At 39.4% G+C, this 21,066-nt stretch overlaps 2 protein-coding genes across 7 annotated transcripts in view; one reads left to right on the top strand and one right to left on the bottom strand.

The window, feature by feature from the left end:
* The window catches only part of LOC109983785 (dnaJ homolog subfamily C member 13), a 32,474-nt gene extending 21,355 nt beyond the window's left edge, over positions 1 to 11,119 (bottom strand). For 4 of the 5 annotated variants that reach the window (XM_065948806.1, XM_065948807.1, XM_065948808.1 and 1 more), the window contains exons 1-3: positions 10,984 to 11,119; positions 7,888 to 7,968; positions 604 to 679 (exon numbers count right to left, since the gene is read on the bottom strand). In XM_065948806.1, the coding sequence (XP_065804878.1) occupies positions 604 to 679; positions 7,888 to 7,955 (144 nt within the window). In that variant the 5' untranslated portion in view covers positions 7,956 to 7,968; positions 10,984 to 11,119. The remainder of the gene's footprint in view (positions 1 to 603; positions 680 to 7,887; positions 7,969 to 10,983) is intronic. The other variant, XM_065948809.1, reaches the window with a different exon arrangement.
* Positions 11,120 to 13,896: 2,777 nt separating this feature from the next.
* On the top strand, positions 13,897 to 20,167 carry lztfl1 (leucine zipper transcription factor-like 1). Of its 2 annotated transcripts, none has more exons than XM_065948956.1 (10): positions 13,897 to 14,237; positions 14,528 to 14,652; positions 14,753 to 14,947; positions 17,210 to 17,267; positions 17,765 to 17,836; positions 17,933 to 17,998; positions 18,086 to 18,163; positions 18,448 to 18,606; positions 18,801 to 18,904; positions 19,157 to 20,167. In XM_065948956.1, exons 1-10 carry the CDS (start codon positions 14,235 to 14,237, stop codon positions 19,173 to 19,175), a joined length of 879 nt encoding a protein of 292 aa, XP_065805028.1. In that variant the 5' UTR covers positions 13,897 to 14,234; the 3' UTR covers positions 19,176 to 20,167. The 2 variants fall into 2 exon arrangements, with proteins under 2 accessions (XP_065805028.1, XP_020489288.1); XM_020633632.3 differs by having other exon boundaries at positions 13,903 to 14,237; positions 18,430 to 18,606.
* Positions 20,168 to 21,066: the final 899 nt, after the last annotated feature.

The raw sequence follows: 21,066 nt of genomic DNA, 5'->3' as shown, positions 1-21,066 counted from the left end.
TTCAGGATAAAAAAGCGAATGACTTATAATTTAGTAAACATGAAAAAATATAAAATATTTGTAATTGGTTATAAATTCTGTACACTGACAATAACTTACTATGTCCTTCTAACTGGGAAAGTTAAATTACTCTATGTTATAAACAGGTAATTGGTAATCTACTGCTTATTATTGGTTACCAGTGTTATTTTTACAGCATTAAATGTACTTATATTAAGTGTTCCTTATTACTTTTAAACAACCATGATGCTGTTTTTTTTACATCCGTTTGTCTGACTGGGTCTGATACTGAGTCGGGTTTACTTTGTAATTGATATTGTATACAGCATGTTTCATGTACTAATCAGTGTCAAGACATGCTGCTGCATATTTAATCGCTTTAGAACCAAAAGCTTATTTAACAGCAAAAAAATAAAAAAGAGCAGCGTTTGAGCTTTTGAAGAGACAGCAATGTGCTGAAGCCTGCAAAAGGATTTTTAAGTGTGACATGCATCCGAGAGCAGCGCGTCCCACAAGCATCTGTGAGACACTGATAGCATGAGCAAAGACGAGCTGTAGCCGCTTCATTCAGGAACCTCTCTGACAGGCTGCATACTCACTGACCTGATTTGTTACTTCTAGCGTGGTTGGGTTGTAAGTGGTGATGCCATGCGTCCCCACTGAGAAGACTCGCTTGTACCTGGAACACAAGAGGAAGAATGAGTCAGACACCACAGCCCACTCGCCGTCGCCATCACCGCTTGCAAATGAGAGCAATGCCTACACTCGCACAGGAAGTCAAATAAGATTAGATTGGCATTCAGTGTTTGAAAAAAAGCTTTCTAGCATTACTAAGCTAACAGATCTGTTAGCCCTGATAACTCTGTAATCAACTGGGCCAACTTGTGTTTTCAAAATGTGTCCCCACAAAGTCATAAAGCTCCATTACAGTACGCCTGAAAGAGGGCAGAGCGGGGTAAGAAAAAGAACCATTTGCCTCCATATTTAGGTGCTCTGTAAGCTAATCTTAAGTCAAGGACAGGTGACATCAGCAGGGCTCAGTTAGCTGATGATATCATCCGCAGGCAGGTCGTCAGGTTCCAGACATTTTTATGAGGCAATGGATGAGATAATGCACACAAAGAGAATAGATGATGAGAAAAGATTACCGTCTGCCACAGTGAATAGCTACACTGAGAGTCATTAACATGTGATATTAATTTTATACAGACTTGTAATCCCAGAATGAGACAACTGGAGCTGTGATTAAAGCTGCAACTGACCTTGTCAAGTCATCTATCAATGTTCTTCTTGTAAACTGATTACCCTTCTGTCTGTAAAATGTAAGACATTTTAGACTTCTTTATTTATTTTTACAATTATTGGTAATTTTCCAAAAATAAGATGAGAAATTTCTTGGGTTTTCCACAACTCAAAGATAGTCAGTCTCCATTTACTGTATAGAGGTGTACAGAAAACTTAAAATATTCAGATTTTAGAAGGTATAAAATTTGTGTTTTAAAGGAGGTGTTCCCACAACCTACTATCTCATGAAGTACAGTAGGTGCGCAAACAATTAAAACATAAAAATCCCATGCACTCCTCTTGCTAAGCATCACAAATCTCAACGTTTTAGTCCCTCTGAACCTCTGTCGAGTTGAGTTTGACACTTGAGTTCAAAAGTAATCAGAAAATGTCGACTATTTTCCTTCAAAATTACTTGAACTAGGTTTGAGGGTTGGGGGTCACAGGGTAGCTCACGATAAGATACGATACCTTACGATAACGGTAATCACGATACAGCCGTTCTGCAATAACCGATAAATTGCTAGACAATCTTAAAATGATGCATCACGATATCTGATGAACTGAAGAATATAAAAATGCCCTTCCATCGAGCTTCTGACTGTGCTTTTCTAAACACTTTTACTACATTATGTCTCGGAGAAATCTCCAAAGAAAATATCACACCCACATTCTGTATTGAGTCACTGCCACTGAAACAACTAACACCAATTCATGTTATGAGAGCGGGGCTTTCTCACATAGTAAGAAGGAAGTGTGAAATTCTATTTGGCCGGCCTTTCTGGACGTTACACCAAGTCTATAAGTGTGCATGTTTGTGAGTGTGTGTCAGCATGCGGGCATATCGTCACATAGTGAGCTTCCTCACATCCAGGCGGGTATTTCATTTGGAAAATGGGCCATTGATCATTTTTGGTGATGTGAAGATTTGTGTTTGGTGCAGTTAAAGTTTGAAGCAAGGGGTGTGTAGGACATCTACGCACAAGATGTTCTTTTAGCACCTCCACAGCACCATTAGCCTGCACACTGAACACGCTGACTCGGCTCCTTTCTTTCTCGCATATCCTCATTAGGCCTGGACAACATTAACAGCTCTACTTAAGTTCCCACAGTCCCGTCAAATAGAAGAGTAAAAGGAAGTCAAAATGAAAGCGCACTTCCTTATAATACATCTAATACTTGTGTACAGAGATCACAGCTAACATAAAGAGACAGGTCATGCAGCGGCCTGAGGCGAGGCTGCGGTGGAATATTCAGCGCCACAGTCAGTGTCCATCCTTTTATTATACTCGTGTCCATTTTTGGTAGAAAGCCTTCGACCTTCTCTGTCCCCACGGAGGGTTCCTCTCCACTGTTCACGTCTCTTGTCACGTTGGGCCACATAGTCTTAGACCACGGCTCAGTCCTGCTCCTGGGTTCTCACACTCTCTCTCTCTGCTTGACCTTGGTGTTGAGTGGCTGGCTAAACTGGGTGTCAGGACAAGCCTAGTTAATTATTTATTCTTTATCGGGTGATTGTTTTGATCTTAATTCTACTTTAGTACAGAGACGATATCCAACCCTCCGTTGTTCGTGTGTTTACAAGGCACAGTGGACCATTTCATATCTGAACTGGATCTTTTCTTCGTTTTGCTGGGTGTCAAAAACTTTGTTACATATTTCTAAAATCTGAGGACTTTTTTGATTACTTCATTCTTTGAATTTAATCAGTTTTTAAAACATTATTAATAATTCATTTAGTCTATTTCTTATTTGAACTATGTTTAATTTTTACGTCTTAGTTTTGCCTAATGATGTTTTTCAATGCTCTTTGTAAAGCACGTTGAATGCTTCACGTTTGAGTGGTGCTTTGTAAATAAACTGGCCGTGCCTATTTATTTTTTCAAAAGTGACACATGAATAGAAACATTCACCCTTTCTGAAGCGACGTCCAATGAATGGTGCGGTTCATGTGTGTTTTAAAACCAAAGCTAATTTTCACCAGGCTAGTCACATGATGAGCATCGGCGGTTCAAGCGTTTACTAACATGTCACAGATTATCTGAAAATCAGTGCGTAAAATAATCAACAACAAAGTCAACGGCTGTCCATGACAAAACAGAAATTGTGAAATCACAGAAATCAAACCAAGAATGTACTTTATTCAATACTCTAAGTGTGGAGTATCAATCAAAGCAGAGTCTGGTCACACATGCATAACAGCATGAAGTAGATCATGAGGAAGGATCCTCTGAAACACAACAAGAAAGACTTCTTTTCTGAGTGATTCATGCACAGTACTCTGTTAACACAAATGCATCAAGTCCCCTTTTAGACACCTCTGAGTAATGCACTTAAAGGTCACTTATTATGCAAAACACACTTCACCATGTTTTTTAGAGAATCATTTAAACTTGTTGGAAAGGAGGATAATATGTGACCTTTATCTATAAGGAGAGCGCACAATGCACAATCCTACATACATTTTGCCCTATACATAAGAAAACGGTTACCATTGTTCAGTCTTACTGTATAATGTGTCTTTGGAGCTTTTCCTTCCACTTCCAGGGTTTTGTAATGCATCACATTAAGCAACTTCCTGTGTCTTACTAAACCCTCTTAACAACGGTATTTCTCCTTTAAACATATATCTGTAGTAAAAAAAAAAACCTCAGAGCTCAAGATTTGTATGACTGCATAAAAAGCTACAAAAACACAGCATAATCTCCAACACAAGACTGAACACACACTCGATTTCATACATTCAATAAATGGTGGAAAGAGAGCTGACTGTGAGCACAATGTACAATGAAGGGAACAACTAAAAAGACTGAAAGTCTTGATATGCTTATCACAAGGAACAGCTTGAGCATGGGTCATAAAAATGGGCCTCCTTATTTCATAGAAAATTAAAACAAAGATTCAAAAGATGTTCTTTGAATGCTAATGATCGGGGAAAAAGTGGAGAGAAATGCTGTGCTTGAAAATCAAAGCCCTTTAATAATGACACGGTGATCTCTACAATAATTCCATTTAAGAAAGCATGAAAGCATCCCTCATCAGGAGACAGACACAAATCAAATGTCCTGTATGAGTGGGAGTCACAAGACTTGAATTGAACCTGAGAGAGAGAGGCTAGCTTTTCTTTTCTTTTCTTACAAATTTGATTATGTCACCAAAGAATCTGAAACATCAAGACAAATTTGTTGACAAGACTTGGAAAGGAAACCAGACAGAAGTAAGGGGAAACAACAGATCAACAAGACGTCAACATGGCTCCATTTAGATGACTGATTTTCCACTTTACTGTATCTCCAGACCAGCCTGTCATATATTGACAAAAATACATTCGAGCATCTGAGTCAAACTTACTGACGCTGAGGTCTGAATATTCTACATGCATTTTAATCAAAGTAAACCTAAATATATTCAGATGTAATGTATTCCACAGATTGGGAGTTAAAGGTTCTCTGCATGTTGGAATAGTTCTTGAAGAACTTGGCACTTCCAGTGATGCTGAATACTGTCTGACATCCTCACTATTCAAAGCACAAGTACTCTTTATACATAGCTACAGGGGAAAGCTAATCACAGAGGAGCCTAATTAAAGTTGACTATGGGGAACGTGTTCTGTATTCACAGTGAAGAGCTGGGCATGGTTACTGTTTAAAGGGAATATCCGCCATGTGTGTTGTGGCCATCCAAAGGTGTTGACAGACTAATTAAGGCAATGCATTTCTAATTGAGCCTATAAGCTGTTTTCAAACACACTTGAAAAATGTCTGTCACTAGGTGGGGGTCTCAGGAGGAAAGATGTGATATTATAAAGATGCTGCAGAAATCCAAAATTGAAGACAAAGCGACAGAGTCTGACACTGGGATGACAGTTGTTTTTGCATTTTGACATATTCACAGTATCAACGTACGAGTGGAACAGAACATACTGGAAAATATGAAGAGTTTGAAGCAGCTTCATTACTAATGATCCAAAAACACCCACCAGCGCGCTCGCAGCTCATCTGACTTCATGCAGAAATTTGACCAGGGGGCTGGGAGAAAAATCCTTAGTAAAGTTTGGGGGTTAGCATTTAGACATGCAGCTCACCCAGGAAAATGCCCAGGTCTTTTTTAGGAGCTTTGTGCATAACTGACTACATTGACTTAATCCAAATCCTCTCGCTGTGGACATATGTTGTTAGTGCAGACCTACATGCTGCAGGATGCATTTTTAGCAAGCATTGGCAGCCTCTGCCTGGCTCCAGCACAATTCTTCAGCCATGTAGTAGGCTTTAACACTAACATTTATTAAATGTATCATCGCCCAATCCATCCTGTTCAAAGATATTCTTTGTCATCTCTGTTATGACCCAATCGCTGCAGGTTCGACTCCTTGGCCCTTTGATGCATGTCTCTCCCACCTTTTCCCTCACACATCTCTTCAGCTGTCCTATCACTGAGGTAAGAAAGGCCAACCATGATTCTGGAGCAATCGAGCTAGTTTGCAAAACAAGCAATGCAGAGACTGGAAACCCAAGAAGAAATAGCATGTTGCCCTGACAACGAAATATCAGTGAGATCAAGTGATGCCGCTGGTTTCTGGAAAGGCACCCAAAAGACACACAGAACCTCAGCCTGATCTTGAGGCAATGTTCACACTGTACAACTGACTTGGACAAATATGAATGATTAGGTAGAAAATGTGCAAATAATTACTTTGATTTGAAATGTTCAATGGCTTCCTGAACCACACAAAGTCCATGGTTGGTAGAACAATTTGGCAAAACTTGGCATATGTAGTATGTACTAGGTATCTAGTATAAACTAATCTTGAATGTTTCTCTTAACTAAGAGAGAATTGATTTACACCATACAAACGGTATAATTAGATGATTAACTATAATATCTGATGTTGGTATGAAGATAGATAAAACCTTCTTTCTCTTTCTGTTGGGCTCTCTTAATGACATGTTCTATTTTCAGAAAGCTGCTCTAGCAGATCTTGTTAATTGCCCATTTTTTACGAGACTGCTGTCAAAAGTTAATCTCATACACTCTCGTCTCCAACTCTACCTATGCTTTGCTGACAGACCACAATATTACATTACACCAGCATCAAATAAAGTTTCATTTTCATTTCCTGGTTGCACACTTGCTGTAGTCCTGCACTCTCTCGTCTTTCTTTGTCTTTCTCTCCTCCATTGGGAGAGTCTGTTCAATTCCCTTTAAATATTAATGACAATACATTTCCACTTGTGAGACCCATGTCCAATGCAGGTCAGAGGCAGCTTCACAGACACAGTTCAGGCGACATGTTCAACCCATCCGATCAACCATTAACGCAGTTTTTTTTTCTGCATCACTGGGTTATTCTGTCTGCATGGGGGGGTCGTTCTCTAATGTCCACTACACGCATACATCAACACTCGCCTCTGACGGACACTTCAGGAAGCATTAGCAGGATGAAGCTCTGCTGATGGCTAATGCTCTGCAGCCAGGCTTAAGTTACCTAAGTCAATGGCAGACGGCCTTAATGGGACAAAGACATTTAGAAAGCAGGTATTGGTAACCTGATCCCTCGTGCTCACTATTCACACTGGAACTTGTCCATCCTTTAGATCTGAGAGCCACCAAGCATCTACATGCACTCCTATGTACTTTTAAGTCTATATTTGACCAAATGTTTAACATTATATGATGTATAGTTGGGATGGGACAAAATATTGATATGGCCATGTATCATCGTCCTGACTCGTGTGATAAAATAACCGAATGGCTAATGTCAAATATTAATATCTTAATTAAAAAATAAATGTCTTAACGGATTTCCCTGGAAAGTTATAGTCACCACTACTCCACGCCCCCTCACAGTGGTGCTTATGACATGAATGAGGGTAACGGTAAAGGAAGTTAATTGGCTTAAGAAGAAGCAGACAGCAGTATAAAGAAGAGGAAGACGTTGGGATAACGTTGGACGGCAGTGAAGAAATGATGAGAGATGAAGCATGACAAGGTAATTGTCTAGTTGCAATACATCAGTTATTGCAGACTCGCTCTATTGTAATACAATTCCTATCGTGATGAAGTGATTATAATGAAAAAACAAAAATCAAACTAGAAAATTAAAATGTAATAAAGTGTGTATAACTAGTAGTTTAATCTATAACAATATAACTGCATACTGTATGATGCTAAATAGGTAGGAACTTCCTGGATTATTCGTAGCTGCAGGTGAAGTATTTTTTTTCCTGCTTTTGTTTTCATACAATACATGAATGTCAATACTCTAGAGACCTCATCTAGCTTACATCTAGTTCTACCAGTACTTGTTTGTTAGTGTTACGTTTTACAAGACAGTGCAGCTTGAGAGAAAACAACAACACCACGACCACTGCTCAGTGACTCCTGAGGGTGGTCTGCAGAGCTCCTATCCCCGGCTAATATGAGGAAACCAACACAATGGAATCACTGAGTCAGGGTTTCAGGAGTTTTCAAAACTGTTTGTAAGAAGGTGATAAAAGGAAAAGATTAGGTCAAATTTCCTTAGAAAAGTGACACAAAAAAAGGATTATTAAATTGCCAACAGCTGTGAAATCCTAAAAAAAAAAAACAAGCCGTGGCTCTTACTTTCCCCTCCAGGAGTGTTTGGTGGTGTAGAAACAGGCCAGGTCTGTGTTTTCTTTGACGACATTCATCTTTTCACAGGACCTAAAAAAAAACAGAAGAAATGTTTTGATGATGATGATCACAAAGCAAACCTTCACTTCTAAAGTTTCAACATAGAAAAGGGCTCAGAGAAAGTCGGATTTAACCTTCCTTTGAGCTAAATTTCAGGCAAGGACTTAAATTTTAGTTACACGGCAGAGAGACAGAATGACAGTCAATGGCCTACAGTGTCAGCACATCACTGCACCTTTAAAAGTCATTACTACATCAAGTTTATGTAATACACATTCCAATATACAGCCACACATGCTTCACACAGTCATTCAGTATTTTGCATGTTGAAGGGAAAGACTCCCACCAGACTCTCCTTGGACTACTCTCCTTGGACTACAAAACCAATTCTGAGTAAACTGTGATTCTTTAACAGCAGAGCGTAGACCACCTCTCCAAGACGGACTGATTCTTCACGGTCATCACTCACATATGAGCCGTGCAGCATCATGGCAGCTGGTAGCACTAATGCATCCCTTTCACAGGCTTGAGATGCTCTGATTCCGAACCATCAGGGGAAATGCCTCGGATTCAAACTTAATGCGTGAAGAAAATATTGATATACTTCAGTAAACAGTTGGGATGAGACAGCTCTGATCAAATATCGCTATCGGGTCTGATGCTGGCGTAATTTACGTATTTACGTGTTATGCAAAAAAATGATGTGGCGTTCATTTTCTGGATTTATTTTCCATGTTTTACAAAAAGGTTTAACCTAAGCCAGGACATACAACAGTGTCAGCAATCATGTTACATCATAGCATACAGTGTTGTTGTTTTAGTTCACACCATCAGGGATGAAAAAACGGTGCCATAGCGACTTTAAAAAAGAGGAATACTTAAATAATCGCTGAGATAAAACAAGCATTCTCAGACACAAAAAAGGACACAACAGTGCTCTAGCTGAGCATTTGTAAACAAAGTCTGGGGCAAAGCCAGTGTGGCCTATTGATCCTTTAAGATATAAAAAGGGGTTTGGCTTATGACTAACTGTTTCGTCCATTGTCATTTTTTAAGACAGATGCTCCAAAACCTGGAGAACAGATTAACTAGTTTACGTGTCTTTTTAACTAAATCTGATGAGTTTCCTTTCCCAAAAAACCCCCAAAGCATTGGCGTATTTGGCCAGATGGAGAGTAATACTCAGTGACAGATTGTTTTAACAAAACAAAAAAAAAAGATAGAGGCACCAAAGACAAACCAGTAGACAGAACATAATAAAGAAAAATAGGGCGAGTAGCCGCCTCTCTCATCCTCAGTGCAGTAATTTGCTGGCGGCTGCACTGTGACAAGGGGAACCTGTGTCAGCACTCTGCCAGGATCCTGGAAATATCTGACTCCTGTTTTCCTTCCTCTGCATGTCAGTGAGCAGCTGAAGCAAGGAACAAAACAAAAAAACCTAAATGAAGGAATCCACTTTCCGGCTCTACAACACTGTATGATGATTTTTAAAATAAGCCACAGACGTAAATCTCCATCATTGATGCATGCGTGTGCTGCAGAAACAAAGGTCCAAGGAACAGTCAGAGCCAAGTTTTGTATCAACTGTTTTTCTTCTTTCAAACGCTCATTCATGGAGCTGCATAATGAATCTAATCCAAGGCAGGGGGCCGATGGAATGCACAATAGGAGATGTTAGCAGCGAGTAATGCACAGTGTGCCCTTTGCTGCTGCAGAGGGCAGTACAGTTTTATTGTATTACAGTGATGTGTGCACTGAGAGGGGTGTAAAAAGGCAAAGGCAGACTCCACGCAGGATTGGGTCATGTGATTTCCCCTCCCAACCATTTCTGCTTGTATGTATGCAGATCAACAGCACGTAAATCATGAGTTACACTTGATTTGAGTTTTGCTCAGAAAAAGAAAGAAAGAAAAGCAGGTGAATATATGGAACCAGCCCCAAAGAAAGGCACACACACCATTGACAGAATAACTTGTTCCAGACAGGTCTCACAACTTTCTAGAGACTTTGACAAACACAGCTTCGGGTCATTGCGAATGCAGTCGTTGTCATTACAAATGGATAGCTGATAGTAAGCATGTGCTTCAACCAAGAAGCATGCCAACAGCATTGCATTATCTCTATGAAGAACTAAAACCAGGCGGTTAATCGCATAGGATGTACAGACTCACTTCGACTCTGGCCACAGGGTATACGTGGATGTGATATTGTTATCTACTCAGCACAGAGAAAATATGTTTTATAGTTTAAAAAACGATAAACATAGGAAGACTGCTTCAGCATATTTGAGGGTACAAGGGTTAAACTATCATGTGCCATTTTACAGCCTTAACCATATTTGACATCTCCTGTTAAAAAAATCATACTGGAAATGTGTCAAGTAAGACACAAGCAGTGCACTGAATACTGACTTAACCAAAACATGACGCTTCTGCTGAAATGGGGGGGGGGGGGTTCTTCTTGTTGCATTTTCTGCACTGAAGAGATGTTGCAATGTCCTCCATAAATATTAGCCAATTACATGAAGCAATCCCAACCAAAAAAAAAGGACGAAAAACTTTACATCTGATGTTGTTTTACGAGGAATTAGTGAGCAAAACTTGCTTTCACAATGTTGGAAACCTGCAGGCCTGCAAGACACAATGCTTTACGACTTAAACGAAGCTTTAAAACATGTGCATTTGAGGATGCACACACACCTGTCAAGACAATCCGTGACAAGCAGCATACACGTTACCTGAGTCTGAGACGCAGACTAGCCTGCTTCATTGCAGAGGGGCCTACACGGTTCACTGTCCGGCTAAAAACAAGCACGACAGCTCCGTTGCTGCAATGTTGACGCCACTGGTCAACACCAGCGGACTAACAAACAACCAAGACACCTTTGTTATCTTTGTTGTTTGTCGTATGCAGATTAGGGGTTGTGCCTGGCTACTGTGAAGTTAGCCATCAGCTAACGGCTACCTAGCTGGTCGCGTTAGCATCAGGGTTCAATCAAGCAAACATGGAGAGCACAAAGTGGCAGCTGGTAGCGAGTGCATTTACCTGTAAAATTGCTGTCAGGTGTTATTCGTAGCCGTCCCTTAGCCCCCCCACCCTCCTTCTGAATGCAACCGGTGCTGCTCAGTGTTCCCAGTCTGATGCTGAAGGTGCTCAGTTACGGCGTATTCCCCCCGACAGGGCTCAGGACGCTGCCATATTCCTGATACCGAAAAAAAAAAGTGCGCCAACTGCGCATGCGCGAGGCCTGCCTGTCATGCGGCTGTCAGCTGATTGGTGTGTCGGCGCGAGGGTTTGTGGAGGAACCTGACCGGAGATCGGGTTTTGATAACTGTTTCCTGTGTTTGTATTCATACGTACAGTCGAAACTGACCTCGAAACAGTTTATCCTGTCGGGTTTATGCGGACTAACTCCACTAAAGTAGAATCTTCTGTTGCCATTAGGCGTCATTTTTATAGCTACTAATTATAGGGAACGAGAGTCCTTAATGAAATATAAAGATCGCAGTATATTTTTCATCCACCAGATAATAAAATACACTTATATTTGCAATAATCTGATTTTGAAACTCAGTCTGTTCTTACTGTTTTTTTTTTTATTATAGATAATATAACCTAGTGAATTGCTCCGATGAAACAGAAAGTCAACTTAATTGCTTACAGTTCTGTCATTAATTATCTTTGCTTATTTTTTTCTTTTTAGTGACATAGGAAAGATGAGGTGAAGATAACTCATCCTCAAATGCATATTTAACCATTCATTCTTTTGTCTGCAGCTTTGGTAGCCTTGCAAGTATACCTGCTGAATAAAACGATACAACTATAAATGTTATCCTGCCCCCTAGGGACATCAATGCAGCAATACCTCTGGTCAGGGTACAATTTAGCATTTTACAGTAGGCCATCTTCTGCTGTTAAAGTAAAAAAAAATTACAACTTCAGTCAAGATTGTAGACCAAGACATACAACCACACTCACAAAGTAAATGGCTAAAGCTACACATACACTCTTGCATCTGCAGACAGGTATATTTAACAAGTCATTAAAAGTAATTAAAAAAAACAAAAACATTACATTTTCAAAATAAGTTTCCTGATCTTCATCTATTACATTCATTTGTGTCTTTGTACTTTAAAGAGACACCTGTAAAGTGTATTTTTCTGTCAAATCTTGTCCAGCATATCAAGTTTTAATTTAAGGATTGGGTTTTTTTTTTTTTTTTCTGTTTTATTATTATTATTTATCTCACGCATACTCTTACTGACTCACATTCACTATGGTTCTTGGTTTGCCATGGTGGTCTAGATAGGCTGCAAAGAAATCAACATCCTAGAACTTAGTTTCTGCCACAAGATCTCCAAAGAGTCATGAAGAAAAGTATCCAACATTACCGACCACTGTACAGAAGCATCAACACATACAGTATGCTCACAAACTCTGAAAGGAGCTGTCAATGACTTGTATCCCTTTAAAATAAAGATTTTAACCCATGATATCCCTGTTGAAGTGACTCACCTGGATTGAAGGTAAAGGGGAAACATTTTTGCCTCTCTGTGACTGACTGATGTTACACACTGAACTTGAGCAGGGCAGACAAAACTGGTCACGTTATAAGGCATCTGATTTGGTGACCAACCATGCGCCGCCCGTTAGTCTAATTTAATTACAGCTAGAGAGACATGATGGAAAAAAAAGTTTCCCTCTTTCTTCTCAGGAAACTCCTTCACATAGATTTGTAATTTCCTTTAAGCTTCAGTCGTAAAAGTCAGATAAGGAGGCTTTGCTACAGAACCTCTATGAAGTTTTATTCAGCTCACATGGAGTCAAATGAGTTTAATGGAGAAGCAGTTCATTAACTGAATCCCCTCAGTTAATTCATTGGATTTTGCTGTCAATTTAGCAGAGTGAAAGTGTTGCATGTGCCAAAATAAAAACACTTAGATATGAATGTCATGCGAATGCTAAATGATCATCTAGGCCGATATAAAAGTGTTACAAAGACAAACCACAAAGGAAAGAAGTCAAAGAAGGGCCAATAATTTTGCCTTCCAAGGTAAAGCTTTTCAAAGGAATTATTTATCCTCAGTTTGTTACTTAAACATAAATAAGTACAATTACATTTAAATTAACAGATCTCAAACACTGGTACAATGTAAAAATGTAATTTAAGCTAATCAAGTAAACAGTGATTATCTCTTCTTTTATGGTTATGGAGAGTTATGGTTTTCTACCATAGATTATTTTATTCCTGAAATTTATTTTATAATACAAATCTACTAAATAGGCTACATACAAAGATGTAAACATTTTAAGAAGGCTCTGTAAGTAACAAGGTTGAAACATATAGGCTATGTGTATGTTCAGTAGGCCTAGTACAAGACAGTGCAGAGTAAATTGTGCCAAATGGCCCTACAGCAAGTGTTCTAATTTTTCTTTTCCAACTCTATACTGCCATCTACCGCCATATGGTACACAATAGCCTTGAAGCTGCATATTTATATCAACACAGCCTACATAACTCAAGACTGTAATATTCATATTCAATACCCACATAACCTGTTATACGGTCCAGAAGCCAAACTGAAATCATGAAAATAAAAAAAAGTAAGACTTATTTTGCGGGGTTTTTTTTATGATGATGATTTTACATCATATATTTTACATTTTGATTTAAAATATATTTTGTTGATTTTTTTTTTTTTTTTTTAAAGCGACGGATATGATTAGACAAAAAAAAGCTGCGATGCTGCTTTATGATTGGATATTCACAGTGTGTTTTTTTAAAATTATACCTCTTTATACTTTGTGGGGAAAAAAACCGCATTGCACAACAGTTGTAAAAGACAACTTCAGGGTAGCAAATATATTCATTATGCATTGTCTCATTCAGGATGTTAGCGATGGTGTACGGACCACTTTTTTTTGTTTTTGTTTTAATTCAGGCGTTTACGTAGCGCCGTTGAACGCACCTCTCGTAACCAAGGTGATGACGCTATTCTCCGTAACCAAGGCACTCTGAAGGCAAACACTAGCTGGAGAGCTATGCTAGCCAATCTGCCAGATAATCTTTTAGCTATGAAATAAACCCCCCCTCCTCCCGTCTAGCGTATTGGATTTAACTTCAAGTACAAAACAGTTCACTAGGACCTTCGACTCCAAGAGCTTAAGCGACCTTAGCTTCAAGTCTGTTCGCGACGTGGCCTAAATAAGAGGCAGAAACACCCATTTTCTTCTGGATCAGCTCAGTCTACAAGCTAGCAAACTAAAGTAACACTAACGTTAGCTGCACAGCCACCATGGTAAGTCAGTGATTTCTTTTGCTGTTGAGGGCTAGCTGGACCACATTTTGGCCTTTACAAGTCTGGATGTTATTGTGTTTTTTTTAAAAGCATGACGAGTAAACAGATAGAAAGCAACGTGCCGGGCCACCTCATGTGAACAGGCCCTGTCACACATTAGCAGGGGAAATCCTTCTCTAGCCTATAAGCTAGTTGTGCTCTTCATTGCAGCCTCATTGTCTCTCTCTTTCTTGATCTTTAATGACTGTCTTGTAACTTTTTTTTATTCTATTTTTGTTGTCTTCATGCAGGCTGAATTTGGGTTTAATGAACACCATCAGAATGAAGCCATCAATTACATGCGCTTTGCTCGTTCAAAGAGGCTCCTGAGACTAAAGACCATTGACTCCTGCTTTGAAGAACTCAAAGATAGCAGGTGACTGGTCATTCTTGAGTTGTTGGCGTCAATATTTGCGTTTAGCTTTTGTTATTCAGGGAGGGAGGATGAATATGCATTTGCTCTGATGTTTCTAAAGGCTGGTGGAGGAAACCTTCACCGTGGACGAGGTGAGGGAGATGCTGGACGGGCTGCAGGCGGTGGTGCGAGGGGAGGTGGAGATGGAGCTCATCAATACAGCGCACACTAATGTACTGCTGCTCAGGCAGCTCTTCTCGCAGGCGGAGAAGTTCTACCTTCGATTGCAGAGTGACATCTCGGAGCTGGAGAACAGGTGAGCAGAATTAGGCTTTCTGTTGAGTGAACAGACTTAAAATGCAAAGAAAACGTTTGACTTAAGGGGATCTGGTCTTCTTCGCTCCACCAGAAGTACAAAATGTTCTTACTCAGATATTAACGATTATGCAGCACCTCCAACGTCCTGAAAGTCAAGTGATATTTCTCCCTTCATGTGTATATTGTTCTTGTTTCACAACATATACATATTGTATTCAAAACAAAGATAAAAATAAATATGGGGGCTAATAATAAATATATATAATCGTTAAAACATTTTCAAGTTTAAATGACTGATTAGCAACATGACAGTCCAGGGTTACACAAGTCAGAGGAGGGCTAGGCCTCTAACCAAACAATACACCCTCACTTGCATGAAAAGAGGTGCTCCACTATGAACCACATCCTTCTTCGTTCTCTTTAGGATTAGATCTCTTGCAGGTTTAAAGTATGTTTGGTAAAAAGGTCATTGGAAAGCCAAACATGTGCATACACTATCTGAACTTCCTTTCATTCTATGAAAATGGTTTCCCCTCTGCTGTGATAGTCAGTTGGCCTAAAACCACAACATCTGTTGCCCCTCGCTTTCTTTTAAGGTCAGTTCACTTAAGTCACATTCGTATGGCCCAATACAATGTGGTTGAGTTGTGTGTCGAATTATTCACTATAGCATTAAAAAATAATATGTGCCACTCCACCCACAACGCCCATGTTCTCAGTATAATTTGCAGACCTCACAACCACTTGTTTTACATTTTTGATGTACCGTTATGTCTGGTGTAAGCAATAAAAAAATACTTTTGAAATATATGTATTTTTAGGATCTTTTAGCCTTTTGGTAATTGAAACTAAATTATGTCTCAGGTGTGGATATCTCAACGCTTTTTAAACTAAAAGTTCAACTTTGTGTACTTTGTATGACCACAAGGTCTAAATGAAAACATGTCTTATTAATCTAAATTGTACAACCTTACCCTTGGCCAAAAAAATAAATGTGCAGTATTTCTTTAACAATAATTGGAAAAGTACTCTTCATCAAATGTTATATATCTTTCATAGAATTTGCCTCTACTATCGAAGATTACTTAACTTCATTTCTGATGAGTGCACACTTTTAAAGCGGGTAGTAGTGCAGAACTTGTGGTCAAATGTAACAACATGTAATAGCCTGTGGATGGAGGCCAAGAGACACATAGAGTGTGTTGTTTTTTTTATATTCCACTGCACACAGAGCAATGCAGCCTTGTGCATGTGGTACTGCAGATAAAGATAAGCAGAATGTGACTGTTGTCAGAGCATTCAACAGTCAAGATGAAGTGAGGCCTTTTTATATCTGAAATATAGACATATCTAAATAATAACGTGCTATATCGATTCAAAATAAATCAGAGTTTTGCATCGTAAAGAATCTGTTCTGAAATGAACCAAAATGAATGGAAGTTGTTAAAAATGTTGGTTTTGATGTTGAGGTATGCACGTCAAACTACAGCTGTGAGCATATGCCATCCTGTTCCTCTTGCTGGTAACAGAGAGGAGGAAGAAAGGCTTTGCCATGTTCACTATCTTCCATTTATCTGATCTTCAGTACTGAAGTAAAAGGTCATAAACTCCACACTTCTGCAGCTGACAGTGCTCAATGTGTTATAAACTATTGCAGCCCCCCCAGCGTGATCATTTTTAAAACTCCACAGGTTAAGGTGTATCATACTCAGGTGAACATCATCTAACTTCTGACCTTGTAACCCTTCACCTTCTTAACTCTGAACATGTTTTGGAAATGTTCCTGTGTTTGTGATATGCACATGGTGGGTGGATATTTAAAGCTCTTATTTGTGTAGGCTTCTACGTGACTGACATGGTGTTTAAAACAAGGAATACGCCCCAAGTGAAGGTCTACGTGTGTTCTGCAGCCTTTTACAAACCACATTTAAGCTTTTTAGAGAGCTATTGTTTTCACCACAGGCATATGTTATAGTGCTAAACTCCCTTCAAGAACCAGGGTGTTTATTTTCCTCGTCAAAGAGATGTAACCGACAAATAGCAGTTAAATGAAGTGGTAAAAAACAACAACAGTGTTGTTGTTTTTTGAGAGATAGAAAAGATAATTAGATCTGTTTGACCCCGATTGGTGCTGCTTGTATACTTAGTACATTACAGACAACGTTTCATATATTCTAACAATTTGTGACATTTAATAGGATTTAAAGCTTGTTTTTGGTCTCTTGTTTCTCCTATTCTTTCCTCCTTTCTTCCCTTAAAGGGAGCTCTTAGAACAAGTGGCAGAATTTGAGAAGACTGACTTTAAAACCACTGATAAGGTGAGTATAATGTGCAGCTCTATGACATGTACAACTTCAGACTTCACCATCAATGAGCTGCCATTAGTCATCTGTTCAAAGGATATCTGCACCCTCATGGGATTCAGTCACTGGACAGCAGTCCTGTGTACTTAAAGTAGTTTTAAATAACAGGCTGCCTGTCCTTCACACCTAGCTGTGTGGTGCAGAATTCACACTTCACTGAGGTTGAAATGTGGTGATACAATGTCTGCTGAAAGAAAAACAAGTTGACTTTGTCATGCAACACTTCACTCTGTAATGGGTTTTGCTTCTCCATCCTTCTGAAAAAGTTTACATTAGTCACCCTCTGATTTCTAAGAATAACAGTACTAGATAGATACAAATGTTGGGTTTTATTTTGACTGTTAGATGTCATGTACAATACAGAGTTAGCTAGGTATAGCCAGCATTTCTTTAGACTATACTTAGGAAATCATCTTTCGTCATGTTTCAGTTATGTTCATCTTTCCCCCCAGATAAACCAGGAAACAAGCAAACCCAAGCTAGCACCACTGAATGAAGGTGGTGTTTCTGAACTTCTTAACAAGGTAAAGACACACTTCTCAGATTGAGTTTTCAAAAGTTGGCCTTCATATATATATATATGTATATATATTCATACAGTCCTTCAAATCTTTCTGTAGGAGATTACAAGACTACAGGAGGAAAATGACAAACTTAAAGCCAGGCTGCGGACTTTAGAATCACAGGTAGCCCAATCAGCAATTCTTGTCAACACAAAAAAACCCCCATCTGGTTAACGGTGTTAACTCTCTACTCTGATTGATTTTTCTTAGGCAATGAGTGCACTAGATGAGCGAACCAGGGCAGAGAGAGCTCTGAAAGACCTTCAGAAGGTCCAAGGTGAACAGCAGGTACTGTGTGTCGTGCTACTCACATTTTCTAATTTCATAACATTTTGAATTTGCCTCCTTTTTTCATTATTGCATCTCAACATTTACTGTCATTCGGTTGTATTTGCCAACTTGGACTATGAACGGTATGTAGTTGATCACAGTTCTGCATATTCCTGTCTCTGCTTATAGTAGTAGGGTATAGATTCTGTAGGATAAAAGTTAAGTAGCGATAGTTTTTCCCTTCACTACATCTGAATGTGTGTGTTGCTGCTTTCCCCTTGAAGCTGGCCACCCAATCCCAGGAGATCAACTGTCTGGAGGACACAGTGGCAGCTCTAAGGGAGGACTATGAAAGGTCTCTCAGTGCCAATGCGATGTCCCAGAAGGATCTGCAGGAAAACCTGATCTCTGCCAAACACGAGCTTCTGCGAGTGCAGGAGCAGCTGGCCCTGGCAGAGAAGGTGCATCATTGTATTCTTTACCTGCAACAGACAGCATCAAGCATCTGGAGTTTACACCCAGCACATGTCATATTATGTACTTTGGAGAGTTGATATTGATGCGTCAAGCTTCTGTGTTGTTATTTCTATGTGTTTATCTGTGTGTGTGTGTGTGTGTGTGTGTGTGTGTGTGTGTGTGTGTGTACTGTGTGCAGGAGTTGGACAAGAAGTTTCAGCAAACTGCAGCTTACCGAAACATGAAAGAGATCCTTACCAAGAAGAATGAGCAGATCAAAGAAATTAGAAAACGATTGCAGAGGTGAGTATTTTTCATTCGAGATAAAACTGTGCTTTTAATATCACATCCCCCTTCAACTTTAGGTTTGAAAGTCTAGAAAACTTTCGTATGCAACTGAAATATTTGGGAGTAATGTAACCGAAGGCATAAAAACCTGAAGGTTCCACAGCTTCTGTCCTGTTCTGTTTCTTCTAATTTGTAAAATTGGCTTTCTTTCTTCTCAGAAATGGTCCCATATTTCAGGTTTGTGAAACTTGCATTGCTCTTTTTCAGATATGAGCCCAATGAATGAGTTTTGCCCGAAACAGCTGCTGAAACAGGTGTCCAAAGACGGGCGCAAAATTTACGACTGTGGTTTGGACTTGAAACCATCGGCTCCACTGCTGAGAGACGAGAGACAGAAAAAAAGCACTTCCATGGGGAGCTGTTTATTCATGTTTTATCTGGCTTCTTCAGTAGTTTTTGGCATTAGTAAAGAGCGGGAAAAGGGGAATGTTGGCAGTAAACACAACTGAACACACAAAATGAAGCAGTGATAAACGATAGCGCTGCTTTTTTTTTTCTACGTCTCAATTTGGAGCTCACTTACAGTAGCTAGACTTCCCTCGGTGCTCTATGCAAAATACTATCGCGTCCCTGTTTGAAGAGGCCTTGTCCATGTGCTGAATTGGACAGAAACTTACTGTCTGCCTAAAGCTTTGCAGTCTTATCCATCAGCTGGTTAGAGGTGATATTTAGCTTTTTAGCACCTGCTAATTATTTATACTTTTGCTGTTTAGTCTTAATTTAGAAGCTCCCCTTGAAGTCAGATTTAAAGCATCAATACGTCAGACCCAAGCAAAACCAAAAGCTTTTTGTTGGATAACAGTAAAAAACATAACATTATGTTTTTGACCCTTTGAAGTCAGACTTGCTGGATTTCCAACAGAAACATTTCTAATGATCTGGCATTCTGTGAAAGTCTGATCATCTTCATTTTAACCGGGTTTCTTGCGTTAATGTTTGTTCCGCTCTGACATGGATAGTGATCTAGATTGATTTCCCTTACTTCCCTTAACAAAGGGCATAGAATATTTTTGTGTAAAATCTTTAACTGTGTACTTTTTCGTATCTTGTGGCTGAAGGAGTGTAAGAGGGGAATTAAAAAAAAGAAGATATACATGATGTTCATGAGTTAATGCTCTTGTAGAGTATGATACATCGACCCTATATTACACTACACTAGATGTGTGTTTGTGTGTATCGTGCTAAGTATGGGGTAATTAAAAGCTGTTACCAAGTTCACGTGTGGTCATTTTAGTGAGTTTATACTCCAAAATTGTTTTTCATCCATCATATTAAATTAAGGGTAATCCTGGTGAAACGGAAACAGAGAATTGAAAATGTGTAGTGGATAGAGTAGGAAATCAGGCAGAGAGAGTGGAAGGAGGCACAGGCCAGACTTTAACCCAGAGTGCTGCTTTGAGGACTATACTGTAGCCTCCGTACATGGGGCACGACCTAACCACTAGGCCATCTGCGCCACTGCTCTGGCCTCTTCTAAAATGCTATATTCACCAAGAAGGGCTTTTAACATGTCCAGGTTGTCGTGCGCCTCACTGCATACTGTCACTAGCAACAGGAAGGTGGATGAATTATGATAGATTCAAGTGATTAAACATCCCTGTGTATGGAACTGACAGGTTCAACCAGGGGGCGCCATTTATCAATAATGTACAGATCAGAAGAAATGAACGTCTCTTCAAATGATGTAAGGCTGTGTGCTGAAATAACATGGGAATGTAAAAGCTCTGTGGCTATTATGGTAGGCTTCTACAGCATAGTTATGGGTAACAACTAAGTAAGTGGACTCAGAAGAAGTGGGCTGCTGAAACCGTAGTATTGCTTCATGTATTGACCACGCTTTGATTTTACTTTTTAAACACTCATGTCTCTTTTTGACAAATGTTATTCTTGTCCTGTCTGCCTGATGGGCTAGAGATGATGTTTACATGGTGCAAGTTTTAGTGTGTGAGCCCAAAAGATGCCTCTGATACCTCAATCATCACAACCAACAGTCTGTTCAGCGCAAAGAGAATAATTAATAAGCGCACTTCTAGATACATTTTCAAAGCTGCTACTGGACTTCTTGCATGCATGCAACAAGGATGCTTCAAACATATGTGTATAGATTTGAATTATTA

This window comes from Labrus bergylta, chromosome 20 (genome assembly GCF_963930695.1).
Source record: "Labrus bergylta chromosome 20, fLabBer1.1, whole genome shotgun sequence".
In the NCBI taxonomy this organism is placed as follows: Eukaryota; Metazoa; Chordata; class Actinopteri; order Labriformes; family Labridae; genus Labrus; species Labrus bergylta.
Note: the sequence above shows the minus strand (reverse complement) of the source record. Positions and strands in the feature narration are given on the sequence as shown.

Coding starts and splice junctions, on each gene's coding strand:
- lztfl1 (XM_020633632.3), top strand. Junction 17,837..17,932: donor TTTCTGAACTTCTTAACAAG/GTAAAGACACAC, acceptor ATCTTTCTGTAG/GAGATTACAAGACTACAGGA. Junction 18,607..18,800: donor AGCTGGCCCTGGCAGAGAAG/GTGCATCATTGT, acceptor TACTGTGTGCAG/GAGTTGGACAAGAAGTTTCA.